This window comes from Vespula pensylvanica, chromosome 9 (genome assembly GCF_014466175.1).
Source record: "Vespula pensylvanica isolate Volc-1 chromosome 9, ASM1446617v1, whole genome shotgun sequence".
Lineage (NCBI taxonomy): Eukaryota > Metazoa > Arthropoda > Insecta > Hymenoptera > Vespidae > Vespula > Vespula pensylvanica.
The window spans coordinates 2,864,548-2,891,836 of NC_057693.1; the positions used below are offsets into that span (position 1 = coordinate 2,864,548).

Here is a 27,289-nt window from a genome sequence, read left to right on the forward strand (position 1 = left end):
TGTGAAGCCCTTGATAAGAGTATAAGAAGGCACCACTGCGACGTTTGAAACTGTCACTTCTGGGCAGGACACAAACCTTCACTAAGCAGCTTGAGTAGAAAAAATGTTCCCTATCTTGTTTTTGGCTTTCGTTGTAGCCATCAAGGTATTCAAGAAGACCACGCCTAATGGTAAGTATTACAATGCATATATAACTGCAAACATGAATCTATTACAAACAAATCCTTTTTCAAAATCAAAACCGTTCACCTAATTTATGCTCGAGATATAATGTATGTCATACATCTGTATACTAACAGGCAAGGTCACTGTCTACCTGGGCAAACGAGACTTCATTGATCATCTAGATCATGTGGATCCTATCGATGGCATCATTGTCGTAGAAAATGACTATCTCCAAGGACGAAAGGTTTACGGCCAGGTTGGTTTAAATACATGTATTTTCTAAAGTTTCCTCACAACATACAAGATTATTAACCAAAATCTGTTGTTCCTATTCAGGTGACTACTACCTACCGTTTTGGCCGAGAGGAAGATGAAGTAATGGGCGTAAAATTCAGCAAGGAATTGGTTCTCTGCCGAGATCAAATAGTTCCTTTGAAAAAAGAAAAGCAAGAAACGACTGCAATCCAAGAAAGATTATTGAAAAGACTTGGACCAAATGCCTATCCATTCCTCTTCCAATTTCCTCAGAACTCTCCGAGCTCTGTTACCCTTCAACCTGGAGATGACGACCAGGGCAAACCATTAGGTGTTGATTATACCGTTAAAATTTTTGTTGGAGAGAATGAAGAAGACAAGGTAATATAAACAAAAAGAGCAAGGAATAATAGAAAGCAAAATTGTAACAAAGTTAGTACAGAAAAAATAACGAAGAACAATATTAATTTTTATTAAAGGGCCATAAGAGATCATCCGTGGCATTGACTATTAAGAAACTACAATATGCACCACCAACACGAGGACGTAGACTTCCAAGCTCTCTTGTATCAAAAGGATTTACTTTCTCTCAGGGCAAACTCAATTTAGAAGTTACACTTGACAAAGAAATATATTACCATGGAGAAAAGGTGGCAGCTAATGTAATAATTACAAATAATTCTAGGAAAGCAGTGAAAAACATTAAGGTATATTATGTTGGTGCACATAATATGTTAAAAATATTTCCTTTATCCTGAATATAATAATTGTCCTAAATATGTAAATTGTCTTAAATATAATATTATGATTGCAGCTTTTTGTGGTGCAACACTGCGAAGTTACTATGGTCAATGCTCAATTTTCACGACATGTTGCTAGCTTGGAAACTCGTGAAGGTTGCCCAATTACTCCTGGTGCATCCTTTACAAAACAATTTTACCTTGTACCTCTGGCTAGCAGCAACAAAGATCGCCGTGGTATTGCTCTCGATGGACACCTTAAGGTACTGCAAATTTATTAAATATTATAAAATTATTTCTCTTTGAAACGGTTTACTGATTTCTTATTTTCATATATCATAGGATGATGATGTAAACCTTGCATCTTCAACCATGGTGCAAGAAGGTAAATGCCCTGCGGAAGCAATGGGTATTGTTATTTCTTATTCTGTGAGAGTAAAATTGAACTGCGGCACTTTGGGAGGTGAACTGATTACGGATGTTCCATTTAAATTAATGCATCCTGCTCCTGGTAAGAAAAATATTTCAGTTATAAGTATTGTATTTATAATCCTAAATGTATTAATATTCCAATCTAATATTCTTTTTTCTATTACTACAGGATCTATTGAAAAAGAAAAGGCCATGATGAAGAAGAGCAAGAGCATCGATAGAGCTCGCTATGAAAATTCTTGCTATGCAAACGACGATGATGATAATATTGTATTTGAAGACTTTGCACGCCTACGCTTGAATGAACCAGAGTAAAATATCTATGTATATATTATATATTTCTCAAGAGAATCTTAAATTTTTCAATAGTAAAATATCAAGTATTACAGCAAATAAAATAGAAAGAATTTTGGATTAATATCTGAAAAAAATAGGATTCTTTTGATGAAAGAAATAGGCAACCTATAATGAAAAACTAGGCAATCAATAAGGTAAATTGTTAATTATAAAAATATTAAATTGTGATCAATCAACTATTTTAATAAATACGTATAATTATTACATGCATATTATGGAACGCTAATAGAAAAAAAATAATAAAAATATATAAAAAAAGCGAAAACGACAATATGAAAATAACTCATGTCGTCATGCAATTTCCGTGCGATTGTGGTGGTCGCACGGAAATTCATTCAACTGACGGCCAAAAAAAAACGAGCTTAATCAATAATAATTTATACTTAATTATATTAAAAACTATCCCGTCTTACCAGAAGTGACATGTATGTTGTTAATCATAATTTCTTATTATTATGCTGTATATCAATATGTTTCTTTAATACTAATGAATATTAAGTTCATAATATTGTTCAGTTATTATTACTGTACATTAGAATAAAAATAAACAAAGTATAAAAATATATTATTTTTTATTAATTATTACTACTTTGAAATTACCAAAACAAAATAATTCGTCTATACACAAGAACATACGCACATAAACACACTCATATAAAGTAAAAACACCGAACTATATTCACAAATAAATAAATATAAATACACACACACACATACATAAATAACAGTAATATCACTCTTAAATTAATAGTACACTAACCAGCGAAACAAGAGAGTAATCATTGCACGTCCTAAATATTAAACCACATTGAACATTTTCTAAAATACTTATATAGTATAAGTACGACGAATATAGATAGTAAAATATAATATAGAACGACGATAAGGTAAGTGAAAAGAGGGTTGAAGAAAGCAGAAGGCCAAATTATAGTTACGGCGCGTGTTGTTTCGATGGCAGCACTTGCGTTACGCGTGCGTCGATTTGTGATGTATAATTTGAAACTTCGTTCTCTCGTTTCAAAAGATATTTAAAGTTTTCAAACAGATGAATCGAAAGCCGAATTATTTAGTATTATCGTTTAAATTATTCAATGATTCGAGATTTACAAATGTTTATCAAAAGTGCTGGTGAAGAATGAATTATTTGAACAGTATAGGAGGCAGCGGAACGAGTGCTGATTCTGGCCTCCAATTGAACAATGTCGAAGTGTTGTATACTAAAGTGCAAAAGGTTTATATAAAACCTCAACATAAAGAAGAAAGACAACGTGATCTTAGAGTGAACGTTGAAACTCATGCTGGCCTTAGTCCTGTTTGTCGCAAGGTATTATTTCTTTTATATGAATAACCTGTGAATGATTTGTATCTAAATGCTAGTAAAAATTATGTCTTCTATTTATTAAATATTAATATTTAAGAAATTTTGTAGTATTAACATGTTTTCATGTAGATTAAAATTATTATTGTATTGTAATCATACAAATCTTAGCAATTGTTTAAATTATTAAAGGTGTTATAGAATGCATCATTTTATTTCAGAGTTTATGTGTCTTATTGTCAGACGATGATGATCCTTGTTTTTTATATTCCTTGTTTATTGCTGAAGAGGATTTTAAAGTATTGAAAGCTCAACAAGGTTTATTAGTAGATTTTGATAATTTCGCAACGCAATTAATATGTTTATTAGAACAATGCAATGTACCTGGTTCCAATGTATCAAAAGCACCACCCAAATTTCTTTTGCTATTGGCAGAAGAAAATGCAGAATGGACATTCAAGCTGGTTGAAACTAATAATTTTAAACATCTTTGTCATTTGAGTTTATTTATATCTCCTGCTAATGTTTCTGATTTGAGAACTCATATGGCTACGAAAATAAAACAATTAAAAGAGAATGTTTTACAAAAAAGTAGAGATGTACTTGGGTTAGAAACGCGATTGAATGATTTGACTAATAAATTTGAATCAAAGACTAAGGAATTAGACCAATTAGAACAAAGATATCTAGCAGAAAAAAGTCAAATTCAAATTAGCTCTACTCAGCAAATAAGTATTGAAAAGGACAGGTAGATATATTTAATTCCTATATTATTTTCATGTTTTTCTTAATTATATTTGATATACATTATGTTTATGAATTATACATTATTCATGATTTGTATAATAGATTTGCTCAAGCAAGACTAGAATGGCAGCGCCAAAGTGATAAAGAGAAAATGGAATTAGAACATAGACATACAGAAACTTTAAAACAATTACATGCTGAACTTGCTGAATTGCGTACGCAAAATATGAGCTATAAGGATAAATTATCATATCTTGAAGCTACTAATAAAGAACAAAGTAAACAATTACAAAATATCGAGAAAGAATTAAATGTTGCCCAAAAAGAATTAGTTTTTCTAAAAAAACAGAATTCAAAATTAGATATAGATTATCATGAGAAAGATAAAGCTGTTAATGGTTTACGTACAAAAGTAGCTGTACTTGAACAGGAATTAAAAGATAAGGGTGTAATCATTAATAAACATACAGAAATGTTAAAAACAGCAAAAGAACAAAAACAACAATTAGAGGAACTTTTAGCTGATAAGGAAGGTCAATTACAACGTAAGCAAAATTCTTTGAGAAGTTTAAGCGATGAATTAGTAAAAGCTAATGAAATATTAACAAAATTACAAAATGAATTAGCTTCTACTAAATCTAAATTAAAACTAAGAACAAGTATAGCATTGGAACAAGAAAGATTATTAGACAGTAAGCAAAAAGAAGTTGGTCAATTAGAAAGCAAAATGGAAAGTTTAAACAAAGATATTAAAGATTCAAAAATAGAAATAGAACATTTAAAAGAACAAATGAAAGTATTGCAAAATCAATTGGAAGAAAAAGACAAAGTAATAAAAAATAATGATAATGGTAAGTGCAATAACTTTTTTCATTTTTATAAGTATTCAATATTAATTTATTATCACTATTTCATTAAATTTACATATATTTGATTACAGTAATCAATTGGTTGAATCGTCGTTTAGCTGATAATCAATCTCCACTTCAGAGTGCTACTACTCCAGCTCCAGTTACTATACCTTCATCAGTACAGCTAACTTTACCAAGACCAAATAAATTATATGCAAATAGATTTGAAACGCGAACACCTGCACCTGCTATTATACCACCTACTACATTATCAGGATTGCCATTAAAAAATCCGATAGTTCAAAATCCTAATATTAATCAAACTACTCGTACCTCTGCCAGATCTATGGGAGTAGGAGTAGGAGATAGTACAATGGGTTTATCTTCTATTAACAAAACTGGACAAATTTCTAGTACCAGTACACCAATGGATCGCATCAATACTCTAAATAAATTATCAGGGAATATACCAGGTATGTCATCTGTACCAGCTATTGTAGAAAACAATAATCCATGCATATCTTCAAATGGAACCAAGACAAAGGGTTCAAACGTTGCACTACAGGGTGGATTAAGAAGAGCTGGTTTGTCGGACAAACCAATTTTACCTTCAGCTTATTTCCCCAAAACTTTACATTGACAAGGCTGCCAGTCACATTTTGACAAAAAAAAAAAAAAAAAAAAAAAACAAAAAAAAAATAGTATAATTAAGTAATTTAATGTAAGTAATACAATTTTATCTAACAAAGTTTTTTTTATAAGATCAAAATATATAGCTAATATAACAGTAATGCTGCCATAAGAGTTGAATGAAAATTGTCAATCAAACAAAGTGGTAGTATTTTAAATTTATTATTAAGTAAAAAAGTACAAATGTACAAATAAAGTATGATCAAGATAAGTATTATTACAAGAGGTTTTTTAAAAGCAGAACTTTAATACTTATTGGTATCATAACCATATTAAATAGAAAATTTTGTACAGTTTGAAGGTAAAAATTACATAGATACATATATACATATACTTGTAGTTAAGATAATATAATGTTTGATCTCTCACATTATAGACATATTTACAACCATGTATCTATTTAAAAAAAAAAAAGATAAAAGAAAATATTATTGATCGCGTGCTGTTAAAGAAAATAGTACCTTTCGCTTCTCAGTTTTTACTGAGATAGCAGGTCATATGTACCTGTATCCAAGCATGGATTGAAAATTGGCACTTTTGGTGCATAGACGTGTTTTAAATTTAGATGACTTAAAAAATATTTATAGCATGTTAAAATAATAAAATAAAATTACAATATCATAATCGAAATATGATTTTATATGCAAGATAGTAATGTACATTGTAAAAAGAAAAGTTTAAAATTATTCATTTTTTCCTATAATTTCTAAACTTTCTAATATTATATAAAAAGCATGTATTTTTTTCACAAAATCTTAGTCATAATTTGACAAAAAATACTGCTAGTTTTTTTTAAGAATTTTTTTAAAAACGAATACAATTTTGGTATTGTTAAATATTAACTCAAAGTTTGATTAAAAAGTCTCTTCATCTTTCTTTAACGTGTCATAAAGTATCCATTTTAAATAGTAACTGAAAATATTTTAGTAAAATCTACAATGTACTTCACGTCTATCACATTCCTACATATAAGATGATGATCATGTATTAATAGGTATCTGACAAAGGCATAATTTAATAATGCATAAATCTAATTAAGACTGTATAAATTTGAATAACTATAACATAAACTGATTAGATTTATCATATTGTAAAACATCAATATATTGAGAATTAATGTGCCTTATATACAAGATAGGCTGGAAAAATTCATTACATGCAAATTTTATAAAAGATGTAAAAAAAAAAAATGTTATATTGCATCAATGTAATAACTTATTAAATATCACGCATGATTCTCAACCAAAAGAATATTTTTACATGTAATGCAATGAATTATTTCTAGTCTACCAGGTATTTCACTTAAGATAATTTATTATTTGCATATTAGTAAATCAAAATAAAAAATTTAGACAATATAATCCATGTATTGATCTTTTTAAAATAGGATTTTGATAAATGTGAATAAGAACAACTTAGACCTGCCAATTCATTAAACTACATTGAGAAACAGTATTAAATATAATAGATAATAGATAAGTCAGTAAATTTCATATATTTTAATACCTTTTGTATATAAAATTCTAATAAAAATTATATTATAGAAATATTTGGCTAATGATGCAATTATAAATTTTATTGTTAATCTTTCTTTATAAGAACATTGCTCCTTTATATCAATGATAATTTTTCTAGAGTATATATTAAGCGAAGTTTTTTAAATATAATAAATATACTTCAATGTGCTAAAAGTATTTGGTAGATTTTATGACTATTAATAACTATGCCTTTTTGTAGGCAATTGTTTTATTGTACAATATACATTCAAATCAATAAATATTTACATAAACATTAATATACACATTAAGAACCATCAAAAAATATATAAAGTCCAAATTAATAAACTCGCTGTAATTTTTATATACGAACTTTATGAATATTTATAATATTGTTTATTTAATAAGCTTGGGATTTTGTTAGATAGACATTTGCTTAATTGCTGCATAATATTTTTTACATTATATCAATGTACAAATGACTATCTACAATAAGAACTTATAAATAATACAATACTGTAAAAATTAAAAAAGATAGTTTATATAAATCATAAAATCAAATAATATTAACGCATTATCAAGATTATATGATATTAGTCAATATTATTCTCGGATGTTAATGTCGCTTCAGGCGGTAATTCTGTACATCCCATGTCTAAAAGAGGAAGATCCATTCGTTTACGTCGACGTTCACACTTTGGACATGGTTTATATGCATTTAAGCAATCTGCATGAAACACGGCATTGCATGATCCACACTAAAATAATTTTATATGTATTACATAGATCTAACAATTCTCCATGAAGCAATTAAAAATGTACTTACTCTATATGTAGAATCCATATCAAAAGGATAGATGACTTTAGGATTATTGCATACTTCACAAATAAATCCTTTTTGACTACAAAGCCAACAATTTATCACATGATTTCGTGCAAACTCAACTACTTTTTGTAATTGTTGAGCAAGAGTACCATTAGGTATATCAAGAAGATCGGAAACAGAATATTGATGAACATGTTCATATAAATATTCTCTGGGGGCAACGTTTCTTTGCAAAGATTCAATAACAGGTTCTCGGCAAGTAAACAAATAAGCTCTTAATAAATTCAATTGTATCCTTAAAGATTGTAGTTGTGCCATGACATCTACTGCCATATATATTTTTGGATTCAAAATTTTTAAATCCAATAAAGTAGAACAATCTTTCAGGTACTCTGCAGCTTTCTGACAAATTGTGTAACGTTTTAAATCCCAATTATGAATCATACGTGATGGTATTATATATTCTCCTTGTGCCATACAATCTGCACAATAATAATTTGCAGAAAATGAACAAACATATGCCTTTGAAAATGCCATACCGATAGCATGACCACAATTAAAACAACTATAATTTTGTATATCAAGGCCTTTTTCTCTTGGCAACTTTCCCAGTTGCTCATCAAAATTTATAACAATCTATAAACAAATTTTAATATAACATTATATATTTTAATAATATAATATATAACATTTTTATATTCATACCTTAACAGCAGTTGGGGATTTGATTTCTTCATCAATGGATTCTTTTTTTGGATATTTTTTTAAAAATTCTTGTAGATCCAGTACCATCATATTGCCAGCAGTATGATAGCTTTGAATAAGAGCATCATAGGTCGGTCCATCACCTGGAGTGCGAGGAGCATCCATTCCAGAACCATGAGATATCACAGATGAAGTCATAGAAGATTCGCAATCTTCAAATGAAGTTGACCATCCTAGTCTTCCAAATAATGAATTTCCTACAGTAGTAGACATATTATCGGTACAAACAATATTATTTTCTTGAAGGCTATTATCTTGATGATCATCTTGAATGATTGTAGTGCTAATATCAGTTGTCATAATTTCTACATTCTTTGTGGGTGTCCCACTAGCTGATACACTTTCCATAACTTCATTTATAGTTTCTTCTACTTTTTGTATATTTGCTTTCTCTATGTTTCTTTGTTTAGATGTATGTGTAGGACTTCCATTTCTATGCTTTGTAGTATGATGATTGTTAGAGATTTTATCTTTTAAAATAATTTTTAATGCTTCATCTTCCGAAATACAAGCTATATTATTTAAAGCAGATTGCGAGGAATTAAAGGAACCTAAACTACTCGCAGTTTCTACTTCTTCAAGATTATCATTATCCCTTAATTCCGCAGTTATTGTTTTTGCTATATCCACCGCACTAAACACAGGACAAGATTTCATGGGAGGTGACCATATACCAGCTAAAAGCAGAGGAGTAGTTGACCAAAAATTTAAAAGACTACTATTGCAAGCTAATTCAAAGCTTATGTAATCCAAGCTTTCTATCAATCGTTGAGCAATTTCTATTAAATCGGCATCTCTAATGAAGGCAGAACGATCATAATATGGTTTCAGAGCAGAATTATCCCTTCTTATGGAACACAAATAACTCGCTAGTAGACCTTCGTTTAAGGCTAGTCTTATCCATGCTCTACAGTAACCCACTTCAGTGGTAACTTGCGTTAATGCTTGGATTTGATCAATAATTTGGCGATGAGAGAATACTAGTAAAGGTCCCCAAAAACTTGGTTGAGGCATAGCATCGAAATCAGGGCCGCTAAGAACTTCTGTTACTCTATTTAAAAGACTATCCTTTAGTCCATGTAAAAATATAGCTTCCAATACGGAGCATAATGTCATTGCTTCTTCACAATTTCCAACTGCTTCTTCTTCTGCGACACCTGGTGCACTCTGCATCTCCATCACACTTGTATTTAACTGCTTTTGCAGAGACTCTCTCACTAATATATTTCTTTTGTTTGTAAGGGATTTGACGGACTTTAGAAGAGAATTCATTTTCTACAATATCTCTTGTCACCAATACTTTAATGAAACTAGTATGATTCCATTGGAACATCTTCGTGACTCGATGAGAAGAAATAATCGAATCGTTTAAATCGATCGGATATCTTTATATCAATATCATCGAAAATAAATCATCTGCATGTAAATGATGTAAATTGCAATAGCATAATTCGTGCATCGTACTTTCACTAACGAAAGAACAAGGAAATGACCCCAAAATGAATGGGATCATCGTGAGATAAGTACGGCACGTTGAACTTCGAGCCAGTTAACGTAATACATAACAATGTTATCTCTGTTTCTTCCTTCTTCCGAAGACGTGCGTGGACGTATTATAATAAATAGGTTAGGTATAATAATAGCAAAACATATCACAAACAGTACAACGTGTAATATAAATTCGATAAATTTAACGATCGATCGTTTGTTTATATTCGCATTCGAGTGATGGCAAGAACAAAGAATCTCCAAGAGAAGTGAATTTTTTATCTTAAACTTTGTATTTTTTATCTTGAAATAAGATCAGCTATCTCTCTCGCACTTAATCCAGTCTGTTCCGAGAAATACTACGCCTGCCATACGAGGACAACGCAACGTCATTGCTTTCTATGCACGCACAATCGCATAGAGTGAAGTTCGTCCCCTTCTCCTACATTTCAAATACATTTTATTATTCATCAAATAGTCTTGACAAAAAGCGATAGGTCGCGCTGGTGAAAATTTTAACGCTTCGTTCATTTTCGACGTAGTCAGGTGCACTTTTATTACAGTGTCGCACCTGGCAATCGTTTCTTTCGCCTTCAAAATCTTCTTGAATAACGCGCCACGAAAAGATTAATATATGCAATATGTCGGACATTTTTTGGTCGACGCATTTATTGGATCTGTTCAAAGGTTCACATAAATCTTCATTACGTCATTAATATCGTCGTTTTTTAGAAAGTATAACTTTACATTATCGTGCATATCTTTAACTATATATATATATATATATATATATATATATATATATATATATATAAATCATGAATAACATTTCTACTCGATTCGTTCCATATATTCTATTATATTAATTCGGCCATTTTGTTTCAAGTTTATGTCATTGTAAAGCTAATTTTTGATAATGTTAGATTAAAGGAAAAGAAATAAAAGAATCGATAAAGAACAATAGGAAATCAGTAGAAATGAGATCTTCGATAAACGTCGTACGGAGGTATGTCCTACGAATAAAAAAAGAAAAAGAAAAAAAAGAGTAGGGATGGCCGCATCCGGGCAGCGACAAGTATACGAGGAAGTTGATTTTGTTTTTGTATTTCTTTTTTAATCGAAAGGAAGACGAAACGGAAAGCAAAACGAATGCTTGGATAGCAAAGCTAGAAGTTGTTCATTTCTATGTGTATCTTTTCTATATTTAGACGAGTAGTTAATACATTTGAAACATTGAAACAGGTATACAGACGGTGTGTGTGAACGACCGAACGACGAGGATGATGCGCGTTTTGCGGCTTTGACGGCGGTTGCTGTTCGCTGAACGAACGTAAGAAGAAAAGAGAAAGTAAGACAAGAGAGAACAGGATAGAAAGAGGATGGTAGATCGGATACGAGAAGACAACGAAGGGAATAGTCAATGCAGGGCCGTACGAGAGAATAGGTATACCCTTTTGGCGCGAATTTTATAAGCGAATGATATCCAGAAGTTTTTTAAACGATTGTATAATTGCTCAGGTTAAAATTGTTTTATAATTATTTATCTTAATCGATAATAAGTAATTATAATTATGCACGAGTAGTCGATAATTACATTTATTTTTATAAATTATGCTCGATCGATTCGTTCAATGAAAACTATGATTTTATTGATCGAAGTAATCTTCATCCAGTTGGCAAGCGTTTTACTGATCGATCGGTATATAACATCGTATCTCTTGTACAAGTTTTACTTGTGTTTTTTCTCTTAAATAAAATGACTCGCGAGAGAAACACGAGCAAAAAAAAGAATGCGAAGGACCTCGATCGAGTGCTTCACGGGTTTCGGAAGTGTGCACGTGCATCGAAGCGTCCGATTTCGAGAGACCGAGAGATTAACCAGATGCTCGTCGACATGTCCAAGCCAATGCGCTTGAAATCGGACCGCGCGAAAGAATGCGTTTGAAAAATTATGGAGATTGACCTTTTGAATTTTTCAGAATAAAAATGAAGTGGAAGAAAAATAAAAGGGATAGGAAAAAGGAGGAGATTCGAAAGAAGGAAGGTTCTCGAGATCAAAACGTTCGTGAGAAAAGGTTACTCAGATCTTCCCCTCCGCATAGCAAATATATACACGGCAGCGAGCTTTCGCATTTTCTTTGCACGTGATATTATGAACAATGCGTTTTCTCACGATAATCACCTCATAGATTTGCCGTTTAGCGCTTTACCACGCTACAGAAGATATATACGTGCAAGATGCACCAAGTCCCTTGTCGACCTTGTTTCCTGTCTCTGCATCAACATTGTATAAGGTAATTTCGTTATCCTCGTAGAGCCATGAATTGCATCAAATAACATTTCCTTTGAACATTTTTCTGTGCAATTCCTTTTACTTTTTATTAACGTGGTTCAGAAGAACGTTATGAATTTGTAAGACTTTCTCTATGATATCGAAGAGGAAAATCGTTGAAAATGATAAATATAAATATATTATTAATAGTAAATAAGACATAACGTAATAATTGTATTTCTTAAATGAAAGATACAATGAAAAGGGTAAAGGAGTCGAAGGTCCGCCGTATCTACATACAGTCCTGTGCGAAGAGTGGGGTAGCGCGCTCAGTGGCAAAGAGTGGGGGTTTCGAGGGTGCCGCTTGGTACTGTTGGTGCGCGCTGGAGCAGTGTCAGTCGGGATGTGCGATGAGGAGGGTTTCGCGAATATTTGTTCTGTCCCCGCTCGTTTCTTCCCTATCTCTTCTCCCTCGTTAATTCGACTGATCACGTCGACTCTATTCCTCTCGGTCGTTCGACCTTCGATCGAGAGAGAAAGATAAAGAAAGGAAAAAGGGAAGAGAAAGGAGTACTTATCGTCGAGGGCAGACGAGACGCTCGATACGTCGTGTCTCTTCGGCGCGCGGCTTGCCGACGACGAGACGACAAGAAGCGCCCTTTATCGAGCGATCTTTTCTCTCGCGTGCACGTGTCCTGAAACAAGGGAAAGGAGAGGAGACGTAAAGAGGAAGGAAAAAAGTCTCGACTCTCGACGAAGGAAGAGGAAAGAAGAATAATAAAAAAAGAAGACTTCGAATGTAGGGATAGAGGGCTGAAAGGGCTTCGCGAAAAATGCCAGCGGCTCACGAGGCGAGTAAACGTGCAGAGTTTGAAGCGGACGAGGAAGAAGGTGCAGGAGGAGAACGACTACGAGAGGAGAAGAGGCAGCAGGAGCAGAACCGGGGCCATCGGCCCTCGGGGTGCACCACCTCTTCTTAACGCTGCGGTGTGCCTGCGAACGAAGCAACGTGCACGTATGAGCCTATGATCATAAATTTCTTTCGCTTCGTTCTCATCCTTAGCTAAGGGCACTAGCGAGAAGTACGGAGATTTTACAGATTGATAATAAAAAAGAAAGAGTATAAGGAGCTTGTAAGTGTGAACGCGATCGAACACAATGTAACTGTTCCATTTACACTTCGTTCATCTTGATTGTGTTTAAACTTAGGAAGCACCGACAGCAAGATAGTGCCTCTTATCTTTCTTATTATCGTTGATACGATCCTAGGTGACAACAGAATCGTTGTTTGTTGTTATTTGTTGTTGTTATTGTTATTATTGTGAAAGAAAGAAAGAGAGAGAGAGAGAGAAAGAGAGAGAGAGATGCCAGCATTACCGAGTACGATCGAGTCGCGGCACGTCAACGACATGACGCCACCTCCGATGATTGCTTCCTCACCGTCTTCCTCAACATCCTCTTCAGCATCGTCCTCGACATCGTCACCACCGGCACCAAGAATGACAAGTCCTCCGAATGTTACTACGCCGACGTGTTATCTCCCGGAATCGAGATTGATCTCTAGATCAATTATTTCTACTAGATATCCAGAAGAAATTGAGGAAATCGCGAGAAGTAATTCAGGGTCGACAGGTAGCACTGGTAGCAGTAAGTCTGCCGATGCTAGACCAAGACAAAATCTTTCGAAAAGCTCCGCTTCTTTGCGGAGTCTCGTTCGAAGAAAGAGTCGACGGCAAACTGGTGGTGGTACTACCGTAATTGGGGGATCTTCTATCATCGAGTCCAACAATGATTCTCGACATTCTCGTCATCAAGGTTCTGAAGATGGACTTCATCGAAGACGAGAAAGTACAGGAGGAGAAGAAGAGACAACGATGTACACGAGTGGAAGGTCCTCTGCTCGAAGAGCTTCTTCTGTAGTTAAAGGAACAACGGTAGCAGGAGTAGTTGGAGGCCAGGATAACAACAATATTGGCCAAGATGCTTCCTCATCCATTAGCAACGTTGTCTTCGTTGCTCCCACTGTGGTCTCAAATGCCAACAGGTTCGTTCGAACCACCTCATCGTCTCTCGTACGTGCAACCAGCGTGCCTACCACTCCTGGACCATCGACTTCAAACTCGTCCTCGCATTGGAACAACTCGAGCGAACAGGAGACCGATTACGTTGTCGATCCTGTTCAAGGGAAAGCATACTACAAGGGACAATTTCTTGGAAGAGTAAGTGACTTCCTTTACTGGTCGATGTACTACCTTTCTCTTGATTATCTAGTATGTGCGCTCATATACTCGATCTCCAGCCAACACCTGCTTCTTCCTCGATCCTTCTTTCTTTCCTTCTCCTTTTTCCTCTTCTTCTACTTCTACTTCCTCTTTTTCTACTTCTACTACTTCTTCTACTTCTTCTTCTTCTTCTACTTCTACTTCTTCTTCTTCTACTTCTTCTTCTTTCTCTTTCTTCGTGATATTCCTTCGTCTTTGCCTCCTCGTTCTTTCTCATTGATTCACGCTCATGTACTCGTTTCCAAGGTTCCGTTTTCGCAGGAATCATTAGTTTACATCAATTCGAAACGTGGGAATACACAAGTATCTTATTTAGTTAATTTTGATATTGTTTTTTCCTCACGAGTGGTTCTAACTTATTATTAATTAAATAAATTTGAAAACATAAAGTATTCAAAGAAGATAAATATCTAAGGACACTGCTACAAGCATTTGAAGATTTCCTCGTTTCGTATGGAAATATTACTCCACGAATTAATTTGATAATAGTTTTACAACGAAAAAAAATTGTGACAAGGTCAAAAGTAAGTGGTCACCTTTGTCTCCTTGCATGTACTTTTTTTTTGAAGGACGATTAGCAACGAATGCGAAATTATCTGGGTTGAAAGTATAGTCATAATGATAGACGTCAAACTTCTTTGATAAATGAAATATCGTCATGTTGTGCTAAATAAGGATTGTCGTAGATCGTAAAATAGTTGTTAACTGATGTAGCATAGAAGTTTGTAGGTCGTGATTCACACGGTACTCGTTTTGATGTACTAAGAATTTTAATGGCGTCCGTTCGCGGAAGTACTGTTGCAGTGACATTGCAGATTATTTCCTAGAAAGAAAAAAAGAAAGAAAGAAAGAAAGATGTGTGGGCAGAGGAAGTCACACGAATCAGAAAAGGGTGTCGAAGATAAAAACAGTATCCTTTTAGGTCGGTAACAATATTCGATAGGAGTAGATATGAGTTTTAATTTGTTATCGTGCAAAGATTTATCACTTAATTAAAACTCTTTTTCTTCGATCATTTGATTCCATTCAAAAAAGAACTAACAAATAAAGTCTGTTTTGCGAAAAGAAAAAGAGAAAGTTTGATGGAAGTGTGAAAAAAAAAAAAGAGAGAAGATGACAATCGGAGCAGTGTGAAGTAACGTCTTGCGCGATGAGAATCCGAAATAGCATCTCGCATCTTTGCCGATGCTGTCATTAGCTGGAACGTCGACACGTCATCGCTGTTTGCTCGCGAAAGCTCAAGGCTATACAACCTTCTACTTAATCACTGGAATTTTTTTCAAACAATGTTATTATCTCTTACTATCTTCTACTTATCTTCGTTATTATCTCTTATTGAACTATCTTGAAATCTTTCTTTCGATCTATGTCTTATAAGAGTCATTTTAATATTGTCACGATATTATCTTTTATAATTTTTTTTGTTTATTGATCGTATGAGTCTTTATAAATAGATATAGAAACGAACACTCATCGGTTTGGAACTCTTTTAAAGAGTTTTGCTAGAGAAAAGAAAAGAAGATAGGATGCAGTCTTAATTTATATGCTCGCTTCGAAGGGAGAACCGGTCGTCGTCGTCGTCGTCGTCGTCGTCGTCGTCGTCGTCGTCGTCGTCGTTTCGTCATCCCGATTATCCTGTAGTCAGCGTTCTCTCGGACGTTACTCTGCTCGAGTTCTATGTATTTCCTAGCTAGAAAAGCAAAGTTCTCCGTTACGCTTCGTCGGTACTTTATCAAAACTCACCTTTTGATATTTCCGTGTTCGAGCGAATCCACCCCGACAGTGTATCTCTTTCTTTCTTTTTATCGCTTTTCTTCGCCACACCCTCTCTCTTTTTTTTTCTCATACGTATGCTCGTTATCGCGACTATTCGCGACCGGTTGCGAGCGAATGGACGAACGAACGAACGAACGAACGAACGAACGAACGAACGAACGAACAAGATTTGCGGAAACTCGTTTGAGCGTTTTCAACGTGCCGACTTCGGGTTAATTATTTCCTCTTATGCACTTTGTACCGTTATCGTATATTGCATCGATGGTGGTATCGTTGAGTATGTTCACGAGTAGTCGAATGACATAATCGCGTGTCGGATATTACAAATATTACTATTTAGTATATGTGTTTAATAATCTGTTCGAGCAAATAATTTAATGATTAGATTATTATTGATTTCTTTTTATTCATGAATTTAGTTAAATTTTAATTATCCATACTCGATAATTTATTCTTGTTTTCTTCACGTGTTAAACGTTTGTTAATTCTATCGAATGTATGTAATATGTATAAGCATAGGTATATTCCTAATCGGTATGCACCAGTCTCTCCGTATACACGTGCATACATACGTGCAAGTCAATGACATCGTGTGCCTTTCACCGACTGGTCCGTATTCTGTGTGTGTTCGCGTTGCGTGTGTGTGGCAACCGTGAGGAGGATAAGTTCAACGGATGGGCCTCTTCCTCTTTTACTCTCCTCCTTTCCCTCTATCTCACTCTCCTCCTCGTTTCCCTTCTTTTTCTTCCTTCTTCACTCCATTTCTTTCTCATCGTAGGTAGAACGTTCGTTTTGTGGAGAGACTGACCTTCGACGCTTCCTCGCGTATATGAAAGATCAGAAATAATATGACTTATGTCGCGTTCTAAACATTGATCATATTTCTGATCATAGTTAGCTAACCATACATCATTTTCTTTGTGATAGTAAAGCTACATCTTCTAAAAATATCTCTTCTTTTATTATCTTCAATAAAACGGTATTTCAATAAAACCTCTACGAAAAAAACAACATTAGTCTCTTAACAGAAGGAACCTAAGATTATGTTAGTAATTTACTACAGGAAGTGATCAACCTAGAAAACGAATTACAAAACGTTATTAATGTTGGTGATTAAGTAATTAATCGGATTGGTATGATATGTCTTACGTTACCAGCTTCGTAAGCGTTATGATGGATCAACTTAGAAATCAATTTTTATCATTCGTATGCTCGTTAAAGTGTACACGCATGTGTCTAGTTTATTTTTATATTCCATGTTACGTCTAATGATCTCTTTTATTCCCGCCACTTTTAATACTTCCTGTTTTCCAATGAAACGTAGCCGACGTAAATTAATTAATTTTATTTATTCACTTAGTAAATGATCGTGAATTTTTCTTATTCTATTTTTTGTTTTATTGCTTTTCTTTAGGAATCTTAAAATTTTCCTCAAAAACTGTCAACTATGCTAGAATTTTTTTTTGCTTCTTCGTTCGAACTAAATAATAGTCGTAATAGAAAGAGGAGAAAAAGAGACAGATTTTCTACCTAAGATCGACAATAGATTGCATCCAACGAAAACGACAAGGGTCTACTCGCATCTTCCTTAGCCAAAGAACTTTTCACATACAATTTGAAAACTTTTCTACTCTATGTTGAAATTCCAAAGAGATCATGATAAGTTCCAAACCTATTAAGCCGTGCTCGTAGCAGGTATATATTCTTCAAGGGATCGTATTATTTAAATTTTCAAAGAAGAACGTTCACCCACAGGTGTTCTCGATTATATTCCAATTCTCGTTGAATTGAATTTGACACTTACACATACATTTACGGAATAAGAGTTAAAACAGAAGGTTTTAATTTCCTCGCGTGCATACACTTTGCCTCTTTTAATTAATACTTTAATTAATTTGGTTTTCGTTTCCCCATCATTGTTTCTGATGATATAAGTTCGTGTTTGATCGATAGTCGAATATTATGTTCGGTGGTCTTAAATCAAGTATTTTATTATTACGCATTAAAAGTGTGATATTCTAAAAAATATTTAATAACATATATTTATAAAAATAAGAAAAATTATTCGGTGTGGACCAAAAGTTTCTGGATGATTTTAAAAAGCAGTTACTTTTTTCTCGAGACTTCTTAGTCTATTCTTTTACAAGATAGGTTTGTAGTCTTATAATTTCAAAAAGAAATTAATCTAAAAAATCTCGAAAAAAAGTGTAATTGATTTTCAAAATCATCTAAAAACTTTTGGCCTATCTAGGAACTATTGATCTATCCTGTATTTTATTATAATTTTGTTAGGTATTTCGAATTATAGTTTCAAACAAAAAATAATGATAAACGTGCTCCTTTATTTAAATTATAAAGAACGATTGAGAAAGGCAAAAGCGTCAGAGCGTATTACGTGAAATCGTAAGGTGCAACGAGCCGTGCCAATTAGAGTTACACGCTCGTTTTCCATTCGTAACAATTCTTACGTCTTCTTACATCCGCGAAATGAAGACGATCTAAACATAGAAGAGGAAATAAATCGATTAGTAGCCGACGGAGGACAGCAGTTGAGCATCTTTCTTCTAGAGAAAATATCGGTGGTAGTAAGGATGAGTGGAAAGATTAAACGAAAGGTCAGGGCCTACTTGAGAAGGAAATACCATCAGGAGGGAATACTAAATTAAGATTTTCTTGTTTAGAAGTTTTTCTTCGTTCTAACGAATATCGATGATACAACAATCGTGTGGAATAAATTCTGACGTCTTTTTCATGATTAATATTTCAAATCTTTTTAACTAGATGGAGATTGATTCTTCTCTTATTTCAAAGAATTGTGAATATTTTATATGTTCGCAGTAGCACCTATCGACGCTTTGGTTGGTTGCCAAGAAAAGAATTTGTGTGGTCGATAATGAACAATTTTATTAAACTTTCATAGTTTTTCAACAACAATGAAATGTAATAACGAATAACATAAATAGTGATGATCGGTTGAATTTTGCCAATTATTTTACAAATGAAGAAGACCTTTTATCAATTATTTATCTTGGCAAGGATCACTGAAAGATCTCTTCACTCTTTCTGTCCTTTGCGCAATGATAAGAGTCACTAAACGATTCATCAAATTCATTCTCTCTCTCTCTCTCTCTCTCTCTCTCTCTCTCTCTCTCTCTCGCGCTACAAATCGTCACGAATCATTTCGGCTTCATCTACTATCGTTGAAGTACAAGTGAACTTTAGAAACGGCATGTTGAACATTGACGCTTTTATGTGCTATAACGAAGCATGTTGGTGAAAGAAAAAAAAAAGAATTTCTGCGACCGGTTTCGATGGTATGCCACGACCAAAGTGTCATTCATTCCGATTCTAATGAAATAATCTCGTTCTCGCACGAGCCATTCACTTTTTGCCAATGATTTAACAACAATAAGGATAGAAATAATGGAACGATATCAGAGAACGAATAGAGAATCGATTGGTAAATCGTATGAGCACGAACTCGTACGTTTGTTAGAATTGTTCGGAATAATGCAGATCACATAGAAATGGACGATACTCTCGTTCGCATATTTTCAATTTACTTCTATTTTTCTTCTTCTTTCTTCTTTTCATTTTTTTCGGTGTCACTTTTCTCAAATGTCATGCGTATTTAAGATCTGTTCTTTCTCGAATGCCTCTAGAGTATCCTTTGTCCAGCAGCCACCGAGTTGTACTTTGCTCGCAGTGCATTCTACGAGTTTGCATATCTACCTACTATACTATGCAAACGTCTATCGATTCTTTCCATTTCACGGTTATAACTTTAACACGCTCCGATGCATTCGAATCTCTCCTGGTTTCGAATATACTCATGGCGTTGGTTATCGTTGACTTTCGTAATTACTATCCATACTCGTATTCGTTTTGCTTCTCTCATCGTCGTGAACCAAAGAATATTTATCACGCGGACTCGAGTGGAGATAAGAAATTGTTGAAAATTAATCGACGTACTTCCGAAGCGTATATTACATCCCACGAAATTCGACTGTAAATTCAATAGTCTATTTTAGAGACACAATGCACACTCTATTAGGAATACGGCCAAATAGTTTCTCTATTATTTCCTTCGACAGACTAAAGGATCTTATAGTCGTGATCAACGGCATTTGTGTTCGTTGCGAAGAAGTTGTTACGCCGAGACGACATAAATGATACATCATTGTTAACTTTTCTATCCTTTTTATCCATATTTACAAGAAAATCACTAATATATACTATCACTAATACAAGTTTTTATATCTTACACGACATTATTTTGATTGTTCGTTTCAATACGTTAGATATATTAAATACTATATAGTACGATCGTAGACAAGAATAGCAGACAAGAACGGAAATAAAAGTATATACGTTAAGAATAAAGAAAGACGAATGAAATCTGGCACGATCGGTATCATCCGGCATATGCCAAGAGGATGTATTCCACGATCGAAGTCTCTTCTTGTGTGGTCCTAAAGTCGATACGACGGTCTGTTCACCCTTCTTCTTCTTTCGTCTTCTTTCTTTCATCAATGATCCATTTAATGAGCGAACACAAAGTCCACGGGCACGCGTTGAAAAGAAGAAAAAAGAAAAAGAAAGAAAAAAGAAGAAGGTATTCTTGGGAGTCCCGCGAGTTGACGGTATTTAAAAATAAACACGTACAGCCTTTGCCATAACCGTACGTTCGAAAGCATATGGCCGTTGTAGGGAATATTTATGATAAAGTTATTCCTGAAACATTGTCGACGGAACGTTTACCGTAAGGACGATGCTCCAAACAGGTAAAAAGGATCGAGCTCGAACGTTCAGACAACGTGGACTCAACGATGATCTCATGACCGTTATGTCGGACTAGCGACGCCCATCTCTCCTCACATTTTCCCTCTTACATACGTAAGTACTATGTACGACCTACCTCCTCTTGTAGCACTCTCATCCCTCGACGAAACGGCCGATCGAAAGATCTTGAAGATCGAATCGACGATCGATTTTGTCTTCAACTTGATATGCGAACGTGACAGCTGTGCGAACTAAACGAGAAGAAAGAAATAGAACGCTAATCTCGAATAATACCAAGAATACCAAGCTCTTAACGAATCCTTTTATTATAGAACATATATTTTTATCATTGGATAAAAGGTACAATGAACCCGCATCCGAGCTGATCTGCTAATTTTATATCTTCGGAAAAAATCTTATCGTACTTTCAAATGTTACTTTGGAAAAATAGATTTTCTCAAAACGATCAAGTGTCTCTCGTGTCTTCGAGTTAATAGCGATGATCAATTGAAAATGATTTTTTTTTTCGAGTTATCGTTTTAAAGATCTTGACATCATGTTTACGATTGGATATAGATTTTGTTTCTACGATTGGATGTACTTAAACGAGTTGTAAATAGTGCACAAACATTAGGCTCGGCTCTCTAGCACGATTTTCGTAACATCGCAGGGATATTTTCGAGTGTGTCGTTCTGGCAACGAGCCCATCGAATGCCTGCTCGCCCTTTACCACGATGGCTGAGTTCCTTCGGCGGAGATTTAACCGTGTCACCTTGACACAAGCCATTAAGTTCGTAGAAGAAAACCTTGAAAACAACGAAACGAGATCGTCCTTTATTTTTATTCTTCATTTTCTGTCCTAAAAGTGACATTTTTCATTTTGATGTTGACTCTCGTAGCAATGACGAACATACATATATACCTACATATAAATGTTACGAACAGCTGTACTCGTTTTATCGACTCAACGCGAAAGCGAAGCAGAAGAGGAGGAGGAGGAGGAGGAGAAGGTGCGAATCCGGAACGAAAAATGTCGAGAGAAGGGAAGGAGAATCGACGAAGACTCGTTGGATTCTTTTCGAGAGTCATCGAGAATTATCCTATCTTCGAGAGGATATATTTTTTAATAGAGATCTTGAAAGAGAAAACCTTTCACTCGAAGCGATGAGAACGAAGGAGAAATTCTCGTTAAGAGGCAAGTCTTCGAGATTTCTCAAACGAGTCAAAAGATGAGCCTTATCCTTTCTTTTTTCTTTCTTCCTTCCTTCCTTCTTTTTCTTTTCTCTTTTCCTTTTGTTTTATATGCGTATGAGCGATGTGTTTCTCTCTTTTTGCATGCGTATATACATATACGTAAGATCGTCTCAAAATAGCCACAACTATTTCTACTCTACTCTCCATTATTTTTTGTATTCCGTGCCAGAAAGAATGAATTCTCATTACGTTCGTTCTCCCGTTGAATTTTGATAAGAAATAGAAGATCGAGCTTGTAGAATAGAATTTAATAATAGTTCAATAATTTTCTTTTTTCAGGGTGGCTTTGCTCGGGTCTACCTGATGACCGACGTCAGTGATGGAAATCAATACGCTTGCAAGATAATCCCGAAAAATCGGATGCAGAAAATCCACATGCAAAAGGTTCGCACACGTCGCCCACCTTTCTTTCATCGTATGCGTCCTCCAAGATTTATGTGCTCCACTTGGGTTCATTCCAAAATGGATTCCTGAAATCAAACGCGACTTATTCGCCTTTCGTTTATCGACGAATCGAGCGGCAAAGTTTCAACCGTAGGATCAACAATGAGTCTTTCGTCAAAATTTCATTTGCACGGTATGGGAGAAGCCGAAAACGTAGTAAGAGATTTGTGAGAAAGAGAGTCATACTAATAACTTCGTTCGAGCAATGCAACACGTAGCTATTATAGGTAGCATAGTGATCGTTGCTACTGAAGAATAAAGAGAATTTCTTGACTGGCTTCGACGTTTACCGTTGCTTATTTCCTTTCTTGTAACGATCGATTATTTCGCGATAAAAGTTGTTAGAACGAAACAGATAAATCGTTTAAAAGTTTTTATAAATAATCGTCTATCATATTGAAGTATGTAAAGTTCGATTAATTTATATACTAATGATCGTAATGATAGTTTAAATAAATCCCTTAAAAAGCATGCATGAAAGAAAGAAACTTTCTGTTTGCAGATTGCACGCGAGATCATAATCCATAAAGAATTGAATCATGTGAACGTTGTACAGATGCATCATTACTTCGAGGACAACCTAAACGTATATATGCTGTTGGAAGCCTGTCCGCGAAAGGTATGACTCGTATACCCTTACACCTACCTGCTACTTTTCAACGACATAGCATTCTATAGCATTCACGTGAGATTTCCCAAGCATACATTCTGACGATTCCTACCGTCACTTTACCATCAGCAAAGAAAAGAACTGGTATCTTTGCACGAGAGATGAAGAGAAAGAATTCTTATAACGGTTAGATAAAGTGACTTGATTAAAACAGATAGTTGTAATCTTTTTCAATTTGATATCTATAGAAAAAAATAATAAGATACGAATATATTAAAAAATAGTTTTGGAAGTATTTAGTAAAAGACAATCGAATCAGACTCGTAGAGTTATCGACAAATATTCGTGGAATTCAGGCCGGCTTCCGATCTAGTCATGGACAAATATGCTGCTGAGGTAGTTTGCACGCGATCCTGCACGTGTTCATTCTTTAGATTATGCTTACTTGAGCTGCGCACTATCTACCTCGAGGTCCATCTTTTCCGTTCGATTGGCAAAGAGAGCGGCACTTACACTCTCCGTAGCCGATCCGTCGACTCGTTTGTACCGTTAGGATGCGACGGAACGACAGCTACAATCTTCTCTGTCTGTCTTCGTCTCTCTCTCTCTCTCTCTCTCTCTCTCTCTCTCTCTCTCTCTCTCTTACTCTCTCTGTTTCATTAAATCTTCATCGTGAAACTTTCACAAAATTTTCTTAATCTTTTATGAAAATAGACATTATAGATCACAACATTAGTCATAAACTATTATTAACTTTCTTCAAATGTTAGCTGATGGGTATATAAAATGTAATATTCTGTAATATTCCGTTAGTTGTAAGAAGTTAATTACCTACTCACAATATTATCTGCTTTATTAAACATTAAAAAACGTTTCTAGAAAACAAAACAAAACTAAGTAGTCGGATAATAGGTAGCAAGAAGAACATAGTCACGAGAGGAAATAGTTATAATGCATTCTAGTGTTTCTTTTAAAAGCGTAAACGTTTCTTGCTTTTCTTTCGGCAGAGCCTAATGCACGTATTGAAGTACCGTGGTAAAGTCACGGAGCCGGAAGCACGGTATTACATGAAACAAATGGTGACCGGTGTGGCGTATATCCACTCGCAGAAGGTCGTCCATCGCGATCTGAAGCCAGGCAACATGTTCCTTTCGGATCGCATGATCGTCAAAATTGGAGACTTTGGCTTGGCGACAAGACCCGATGGTCAACGTAGACGTGTGTAAGACAACTTTTACTTTTTGTAATTCAAACGCGAACTTGGCATTAAAAATTCACTTTGAAATTCGTTAAACGAAACGTATTAATTTAATCGTTGAAAGCAAATTTCAATGATTTTAATCGATGAAAAACAAACTTTGCTTTCTCTTTCTTTGATTTCTTTAAAAATATTGAAACACTTCTAGGACCATATGTGGTACACCAAATTATATTGCACCGGAAGTTTTGTATAAACAAGCATACAGCTACGAGGCGGATGTTTGGGCATTGGGTTGCATCCTTTATGCATTGCTAGTCGGGCAGCCACCCTTCGACACGGCGACATTAAAGGAAACCTACGCGAGGATATGTAAAAATGATTATCGCGAGGTCGACGACTCGATAGCAAGTCGGAGCGGTCAGAATCTCATAAACTGGTTGCTACAACCGGATCCAGAGTTGCGACCGTCCTCGGAAAGGGTGAAGGAGCACCCGTATCTCACGAAGGAATACATACCACCTTCTTTACCCCACACTTGTTGCTACCAAATGCCGCACGCAACGATACTCGAACCGGCTTCTTCGTCGCCTTCTTCGGTCTCAACTGCTTCCAGAAATCAGGAACTTGGAAAAGCTCAGGTAAAAACGGCTTAGTAACGATAGTGGAATTATATCATCTTTAGGATGAGAAAAAAGAAAAATGGAAAGAAAAGAATGGACTATGTAATATCAACAATTGGAACGTGGTTTTAATTTTGTAGGCTTGGCAAAGCTTAGACCATCCAGATATTTCTCCACGTTCTCAACAACGAGCAACAATGCCAAATACACAGCAACCAGCGCAAAATCAACAATTGCTTGAACGATCTCAAAAGAATATACAAAAAGATTCGAAAGTATCCAATTGGTTGGTACGAAAATTACCAAAATTACCAAGATTCAAGCAACGACTTAGTAGCGTACTCTGTCCCGATCATAAGAAAACTAGTCTCCTTGCGCAAAGTGTTCAGATGCATCGTGCATTGGAGAGTTGTGTTTCCGAGATGAAACGTAACAATCTGCAACAGAATCCCCCAGGGGTCGAAGATATCGTGCCTCTTTTCGTTACTAAGTGGATAGACTACTCCAACAAATACGGCTTAGGTTTCCAACTCTCAGACAAATCCGTTGGTGTATTGTTCAATGACAACACGAAGATCAGTTATACTCATGACAGGAGGTAAGGTTTGAAAAACCTAGACGATCTTTCTTTCTAATATTTTTATTATAAAAAAATACGTATATATATATATATATATATATACATATATATTTGACTACATTTGATTATACAGAAGAGTCGAATACATGACGATCGACGACGAAGTGACGAGATATCACAGAGAAAGGGATATACCGGTGCCTTTACAGAAAAAGCTCGAGTTGCTCCATCACTTTACTCAATACATGGACGAATTTTTAACAGAAGGTAAATCCTCATTTTATCTTCTCTTTTCGTTGACAAAGTTAATAAGATTTTTAAATTTTGATTACAATGATACTATCGAAATTTAGGAGGTGAAATCAAGAAATATCGGACAACGGTGAAACAGTCGAAGAACGCGTACGTTCCACGTATGAGACGGTGGCTTAGAACAGACAAGGCGATCGTAATGGAATTAACGGTGCCATTACTCCAAGTAAACTTTTTCGTTGACCATACGAAAATAATAGTATCTCAGGAAACTGGCAAAGGATATCTCATCACCTACATCGACACCGGTAGACACGTTTCATCTTACTGGTTAAACGATCTTCGTGATTTCGGCTGTACTGCTGATCTCTATGAGCGACTTTATTACGTTTGCAAGGTGACTCGAGAATTTGCAGAGTTAGACAACAATACGATCGCCTGACCGAGTCGAGTTCTTCGACGGCGTTCTTCGCAGAACGTGAGCCTCGTGAAAAGAACGAAACTAGGTCGGTTGACCTGAAAAAGAAAAGTCAAAATATTTTCTTTTTTAAATCACCGAGTTCGAATTTGATTAGATTTTTAGAATCACGAACTCCTGAAAAAAATCGATATTTTCCATTTGTCATAGACTGCATCGGTTAGAAAGAATCGATGAGAAAAGCCTTAATCCTTTTGTTCATCGACATTTGTACATTCGATAGAAATTTACGGTCTTAGATAGTTTAGATTTAAGTCATTCGATAATTGTAATATTAGGAATGAAACGTGTCTTTCTATTATTATTTAGCCGAACGAGAATGCTTCGAGATATGCTCCAACGATGCTCACATACCTTACAAGTAATCGTAGATCTCATAGATCTCATAGATCTCTATTTTGTCCCTGAAAGATTAACAATTGGTCATCAAAATTATATATATATATTTATTCATATTTATATTTATAGTATGTCGTTTTTATTTTAAATATATCAATCCTTCAGATTAGATCCTTACATCGAAAATAAATGAATATTAAATCGTCTTAATTATTATTACAGAAAAAATATTATATATTCAACATTACATATTTATGTTTTTTGTAACA

General features: G+C 34.7%; 4 protein-coding genes across 4 annotated transcripts; 3 read left to right on the forward strand and 1 right to left on the reverse strand.

Annotated features, from left to right (window-relative positions):
* Positions 1–13: 13 nt before the first annotated feature.
* On the forward strand, positions 14–2,512 carry LOC122631861 (arrestin homolog). Its single transcript, XM_043818022.1, has 7 exons — positions 14–170; positions 300–421; positions 502–801; positions 900–1,127; positions 1,235–1,423; positions 1,503–1,671; positions 1,762–2,512. Exons 1-7 carry the CDS (start codon positions 104–106, stop codon positions 1,905–1,907), a joined length of 1,221 nt encoding a protein of 406 aa, XP_043673957.1. The 5' UTR covers positions 14–103; the 3' UTR covers positions 1,908–2,512.
* A 414-nt stretch (positions 2,513–2,926) lies between these two features.
* LOC122631860 (spindle assembly abnormal protein 6 homolog) lies at positions 2,927–5,566 on the forward strand. The gene is made up of 4 exons (XM_043818021.1): positions 2,927–3,273; positions 3,489–4,015; positions 4,117–4,865; positions 4,955–5,566. Exons 1-4 carry the CDS (start codon positions 3,085–3,087, stop codon positions 5,503–5,505), a joined length of 2,016 nt encoding a protein of 671 aa, XP_043673956.1. The 5' UTR covers positions 2,927–3,084; the 3' UTR covers positions 5,506–5,566.
* Positions 5,567–7,263: 1,697 nt separating this feature from the next.
* LOC122631859 (pleckstrin homology domain-containing family M member 1) lies at positions 7,264–10,597 on the reverse strand. Its single transcript, XM_043818020.1, has 3 exons — positions 8,583–10,597; positions 7,878–8,513; positions 7,264–7,809 (listed from the first exon to the last, which is right to left on the reverse strand). The coding sequence occupies exons 1-3, from the start codon at positions 9,912–9,914 to the stop codon at positions 7,645–7,647; spliced, it is 2,133 nt and encodes a 710-aa protein (XP_043673955.1). The 5' UTR covers positions 9,915–10,597; the 3' UTR covers positions 7,264–7,644.
* A 96-nt stretch (positions 10,598–10,693) lies between these two features.
* Positions 10,694–27,170, forward strand: LOC122631858 (serine/threonine-protein kinase PLK1-like). The gene is made up of 11 exons (XM_043818019.1): positions 10,694–10,817; positions 11,373–11,574; positions 12,110–12,424; positions 12,655–14,621; positions 22,776–22,880; positions 23,443–23,559; positions 24,558–24,772; positions 24,957–25,389; positions 25,512–25,969; positions 26,085–26,218; positions 26,305–27,170. Exons 4-11 carry the CDS (start codon positions 13,767–13,769, stop codon positions 26,643–26,645), a joined length of 2,658 nt encoding a protein of 885 aa, XP_043673954.1. The 5' UTR covers positions 10,694–10,817; positions 11,373–11,574; positions 12,110–12,424; positions 12,655–13,766; the 3' UTR covers positions 26,646–27,170.
* The last annotated feature ends 119 nt before the right edge of the window (positions 27,171–27,289 follow it).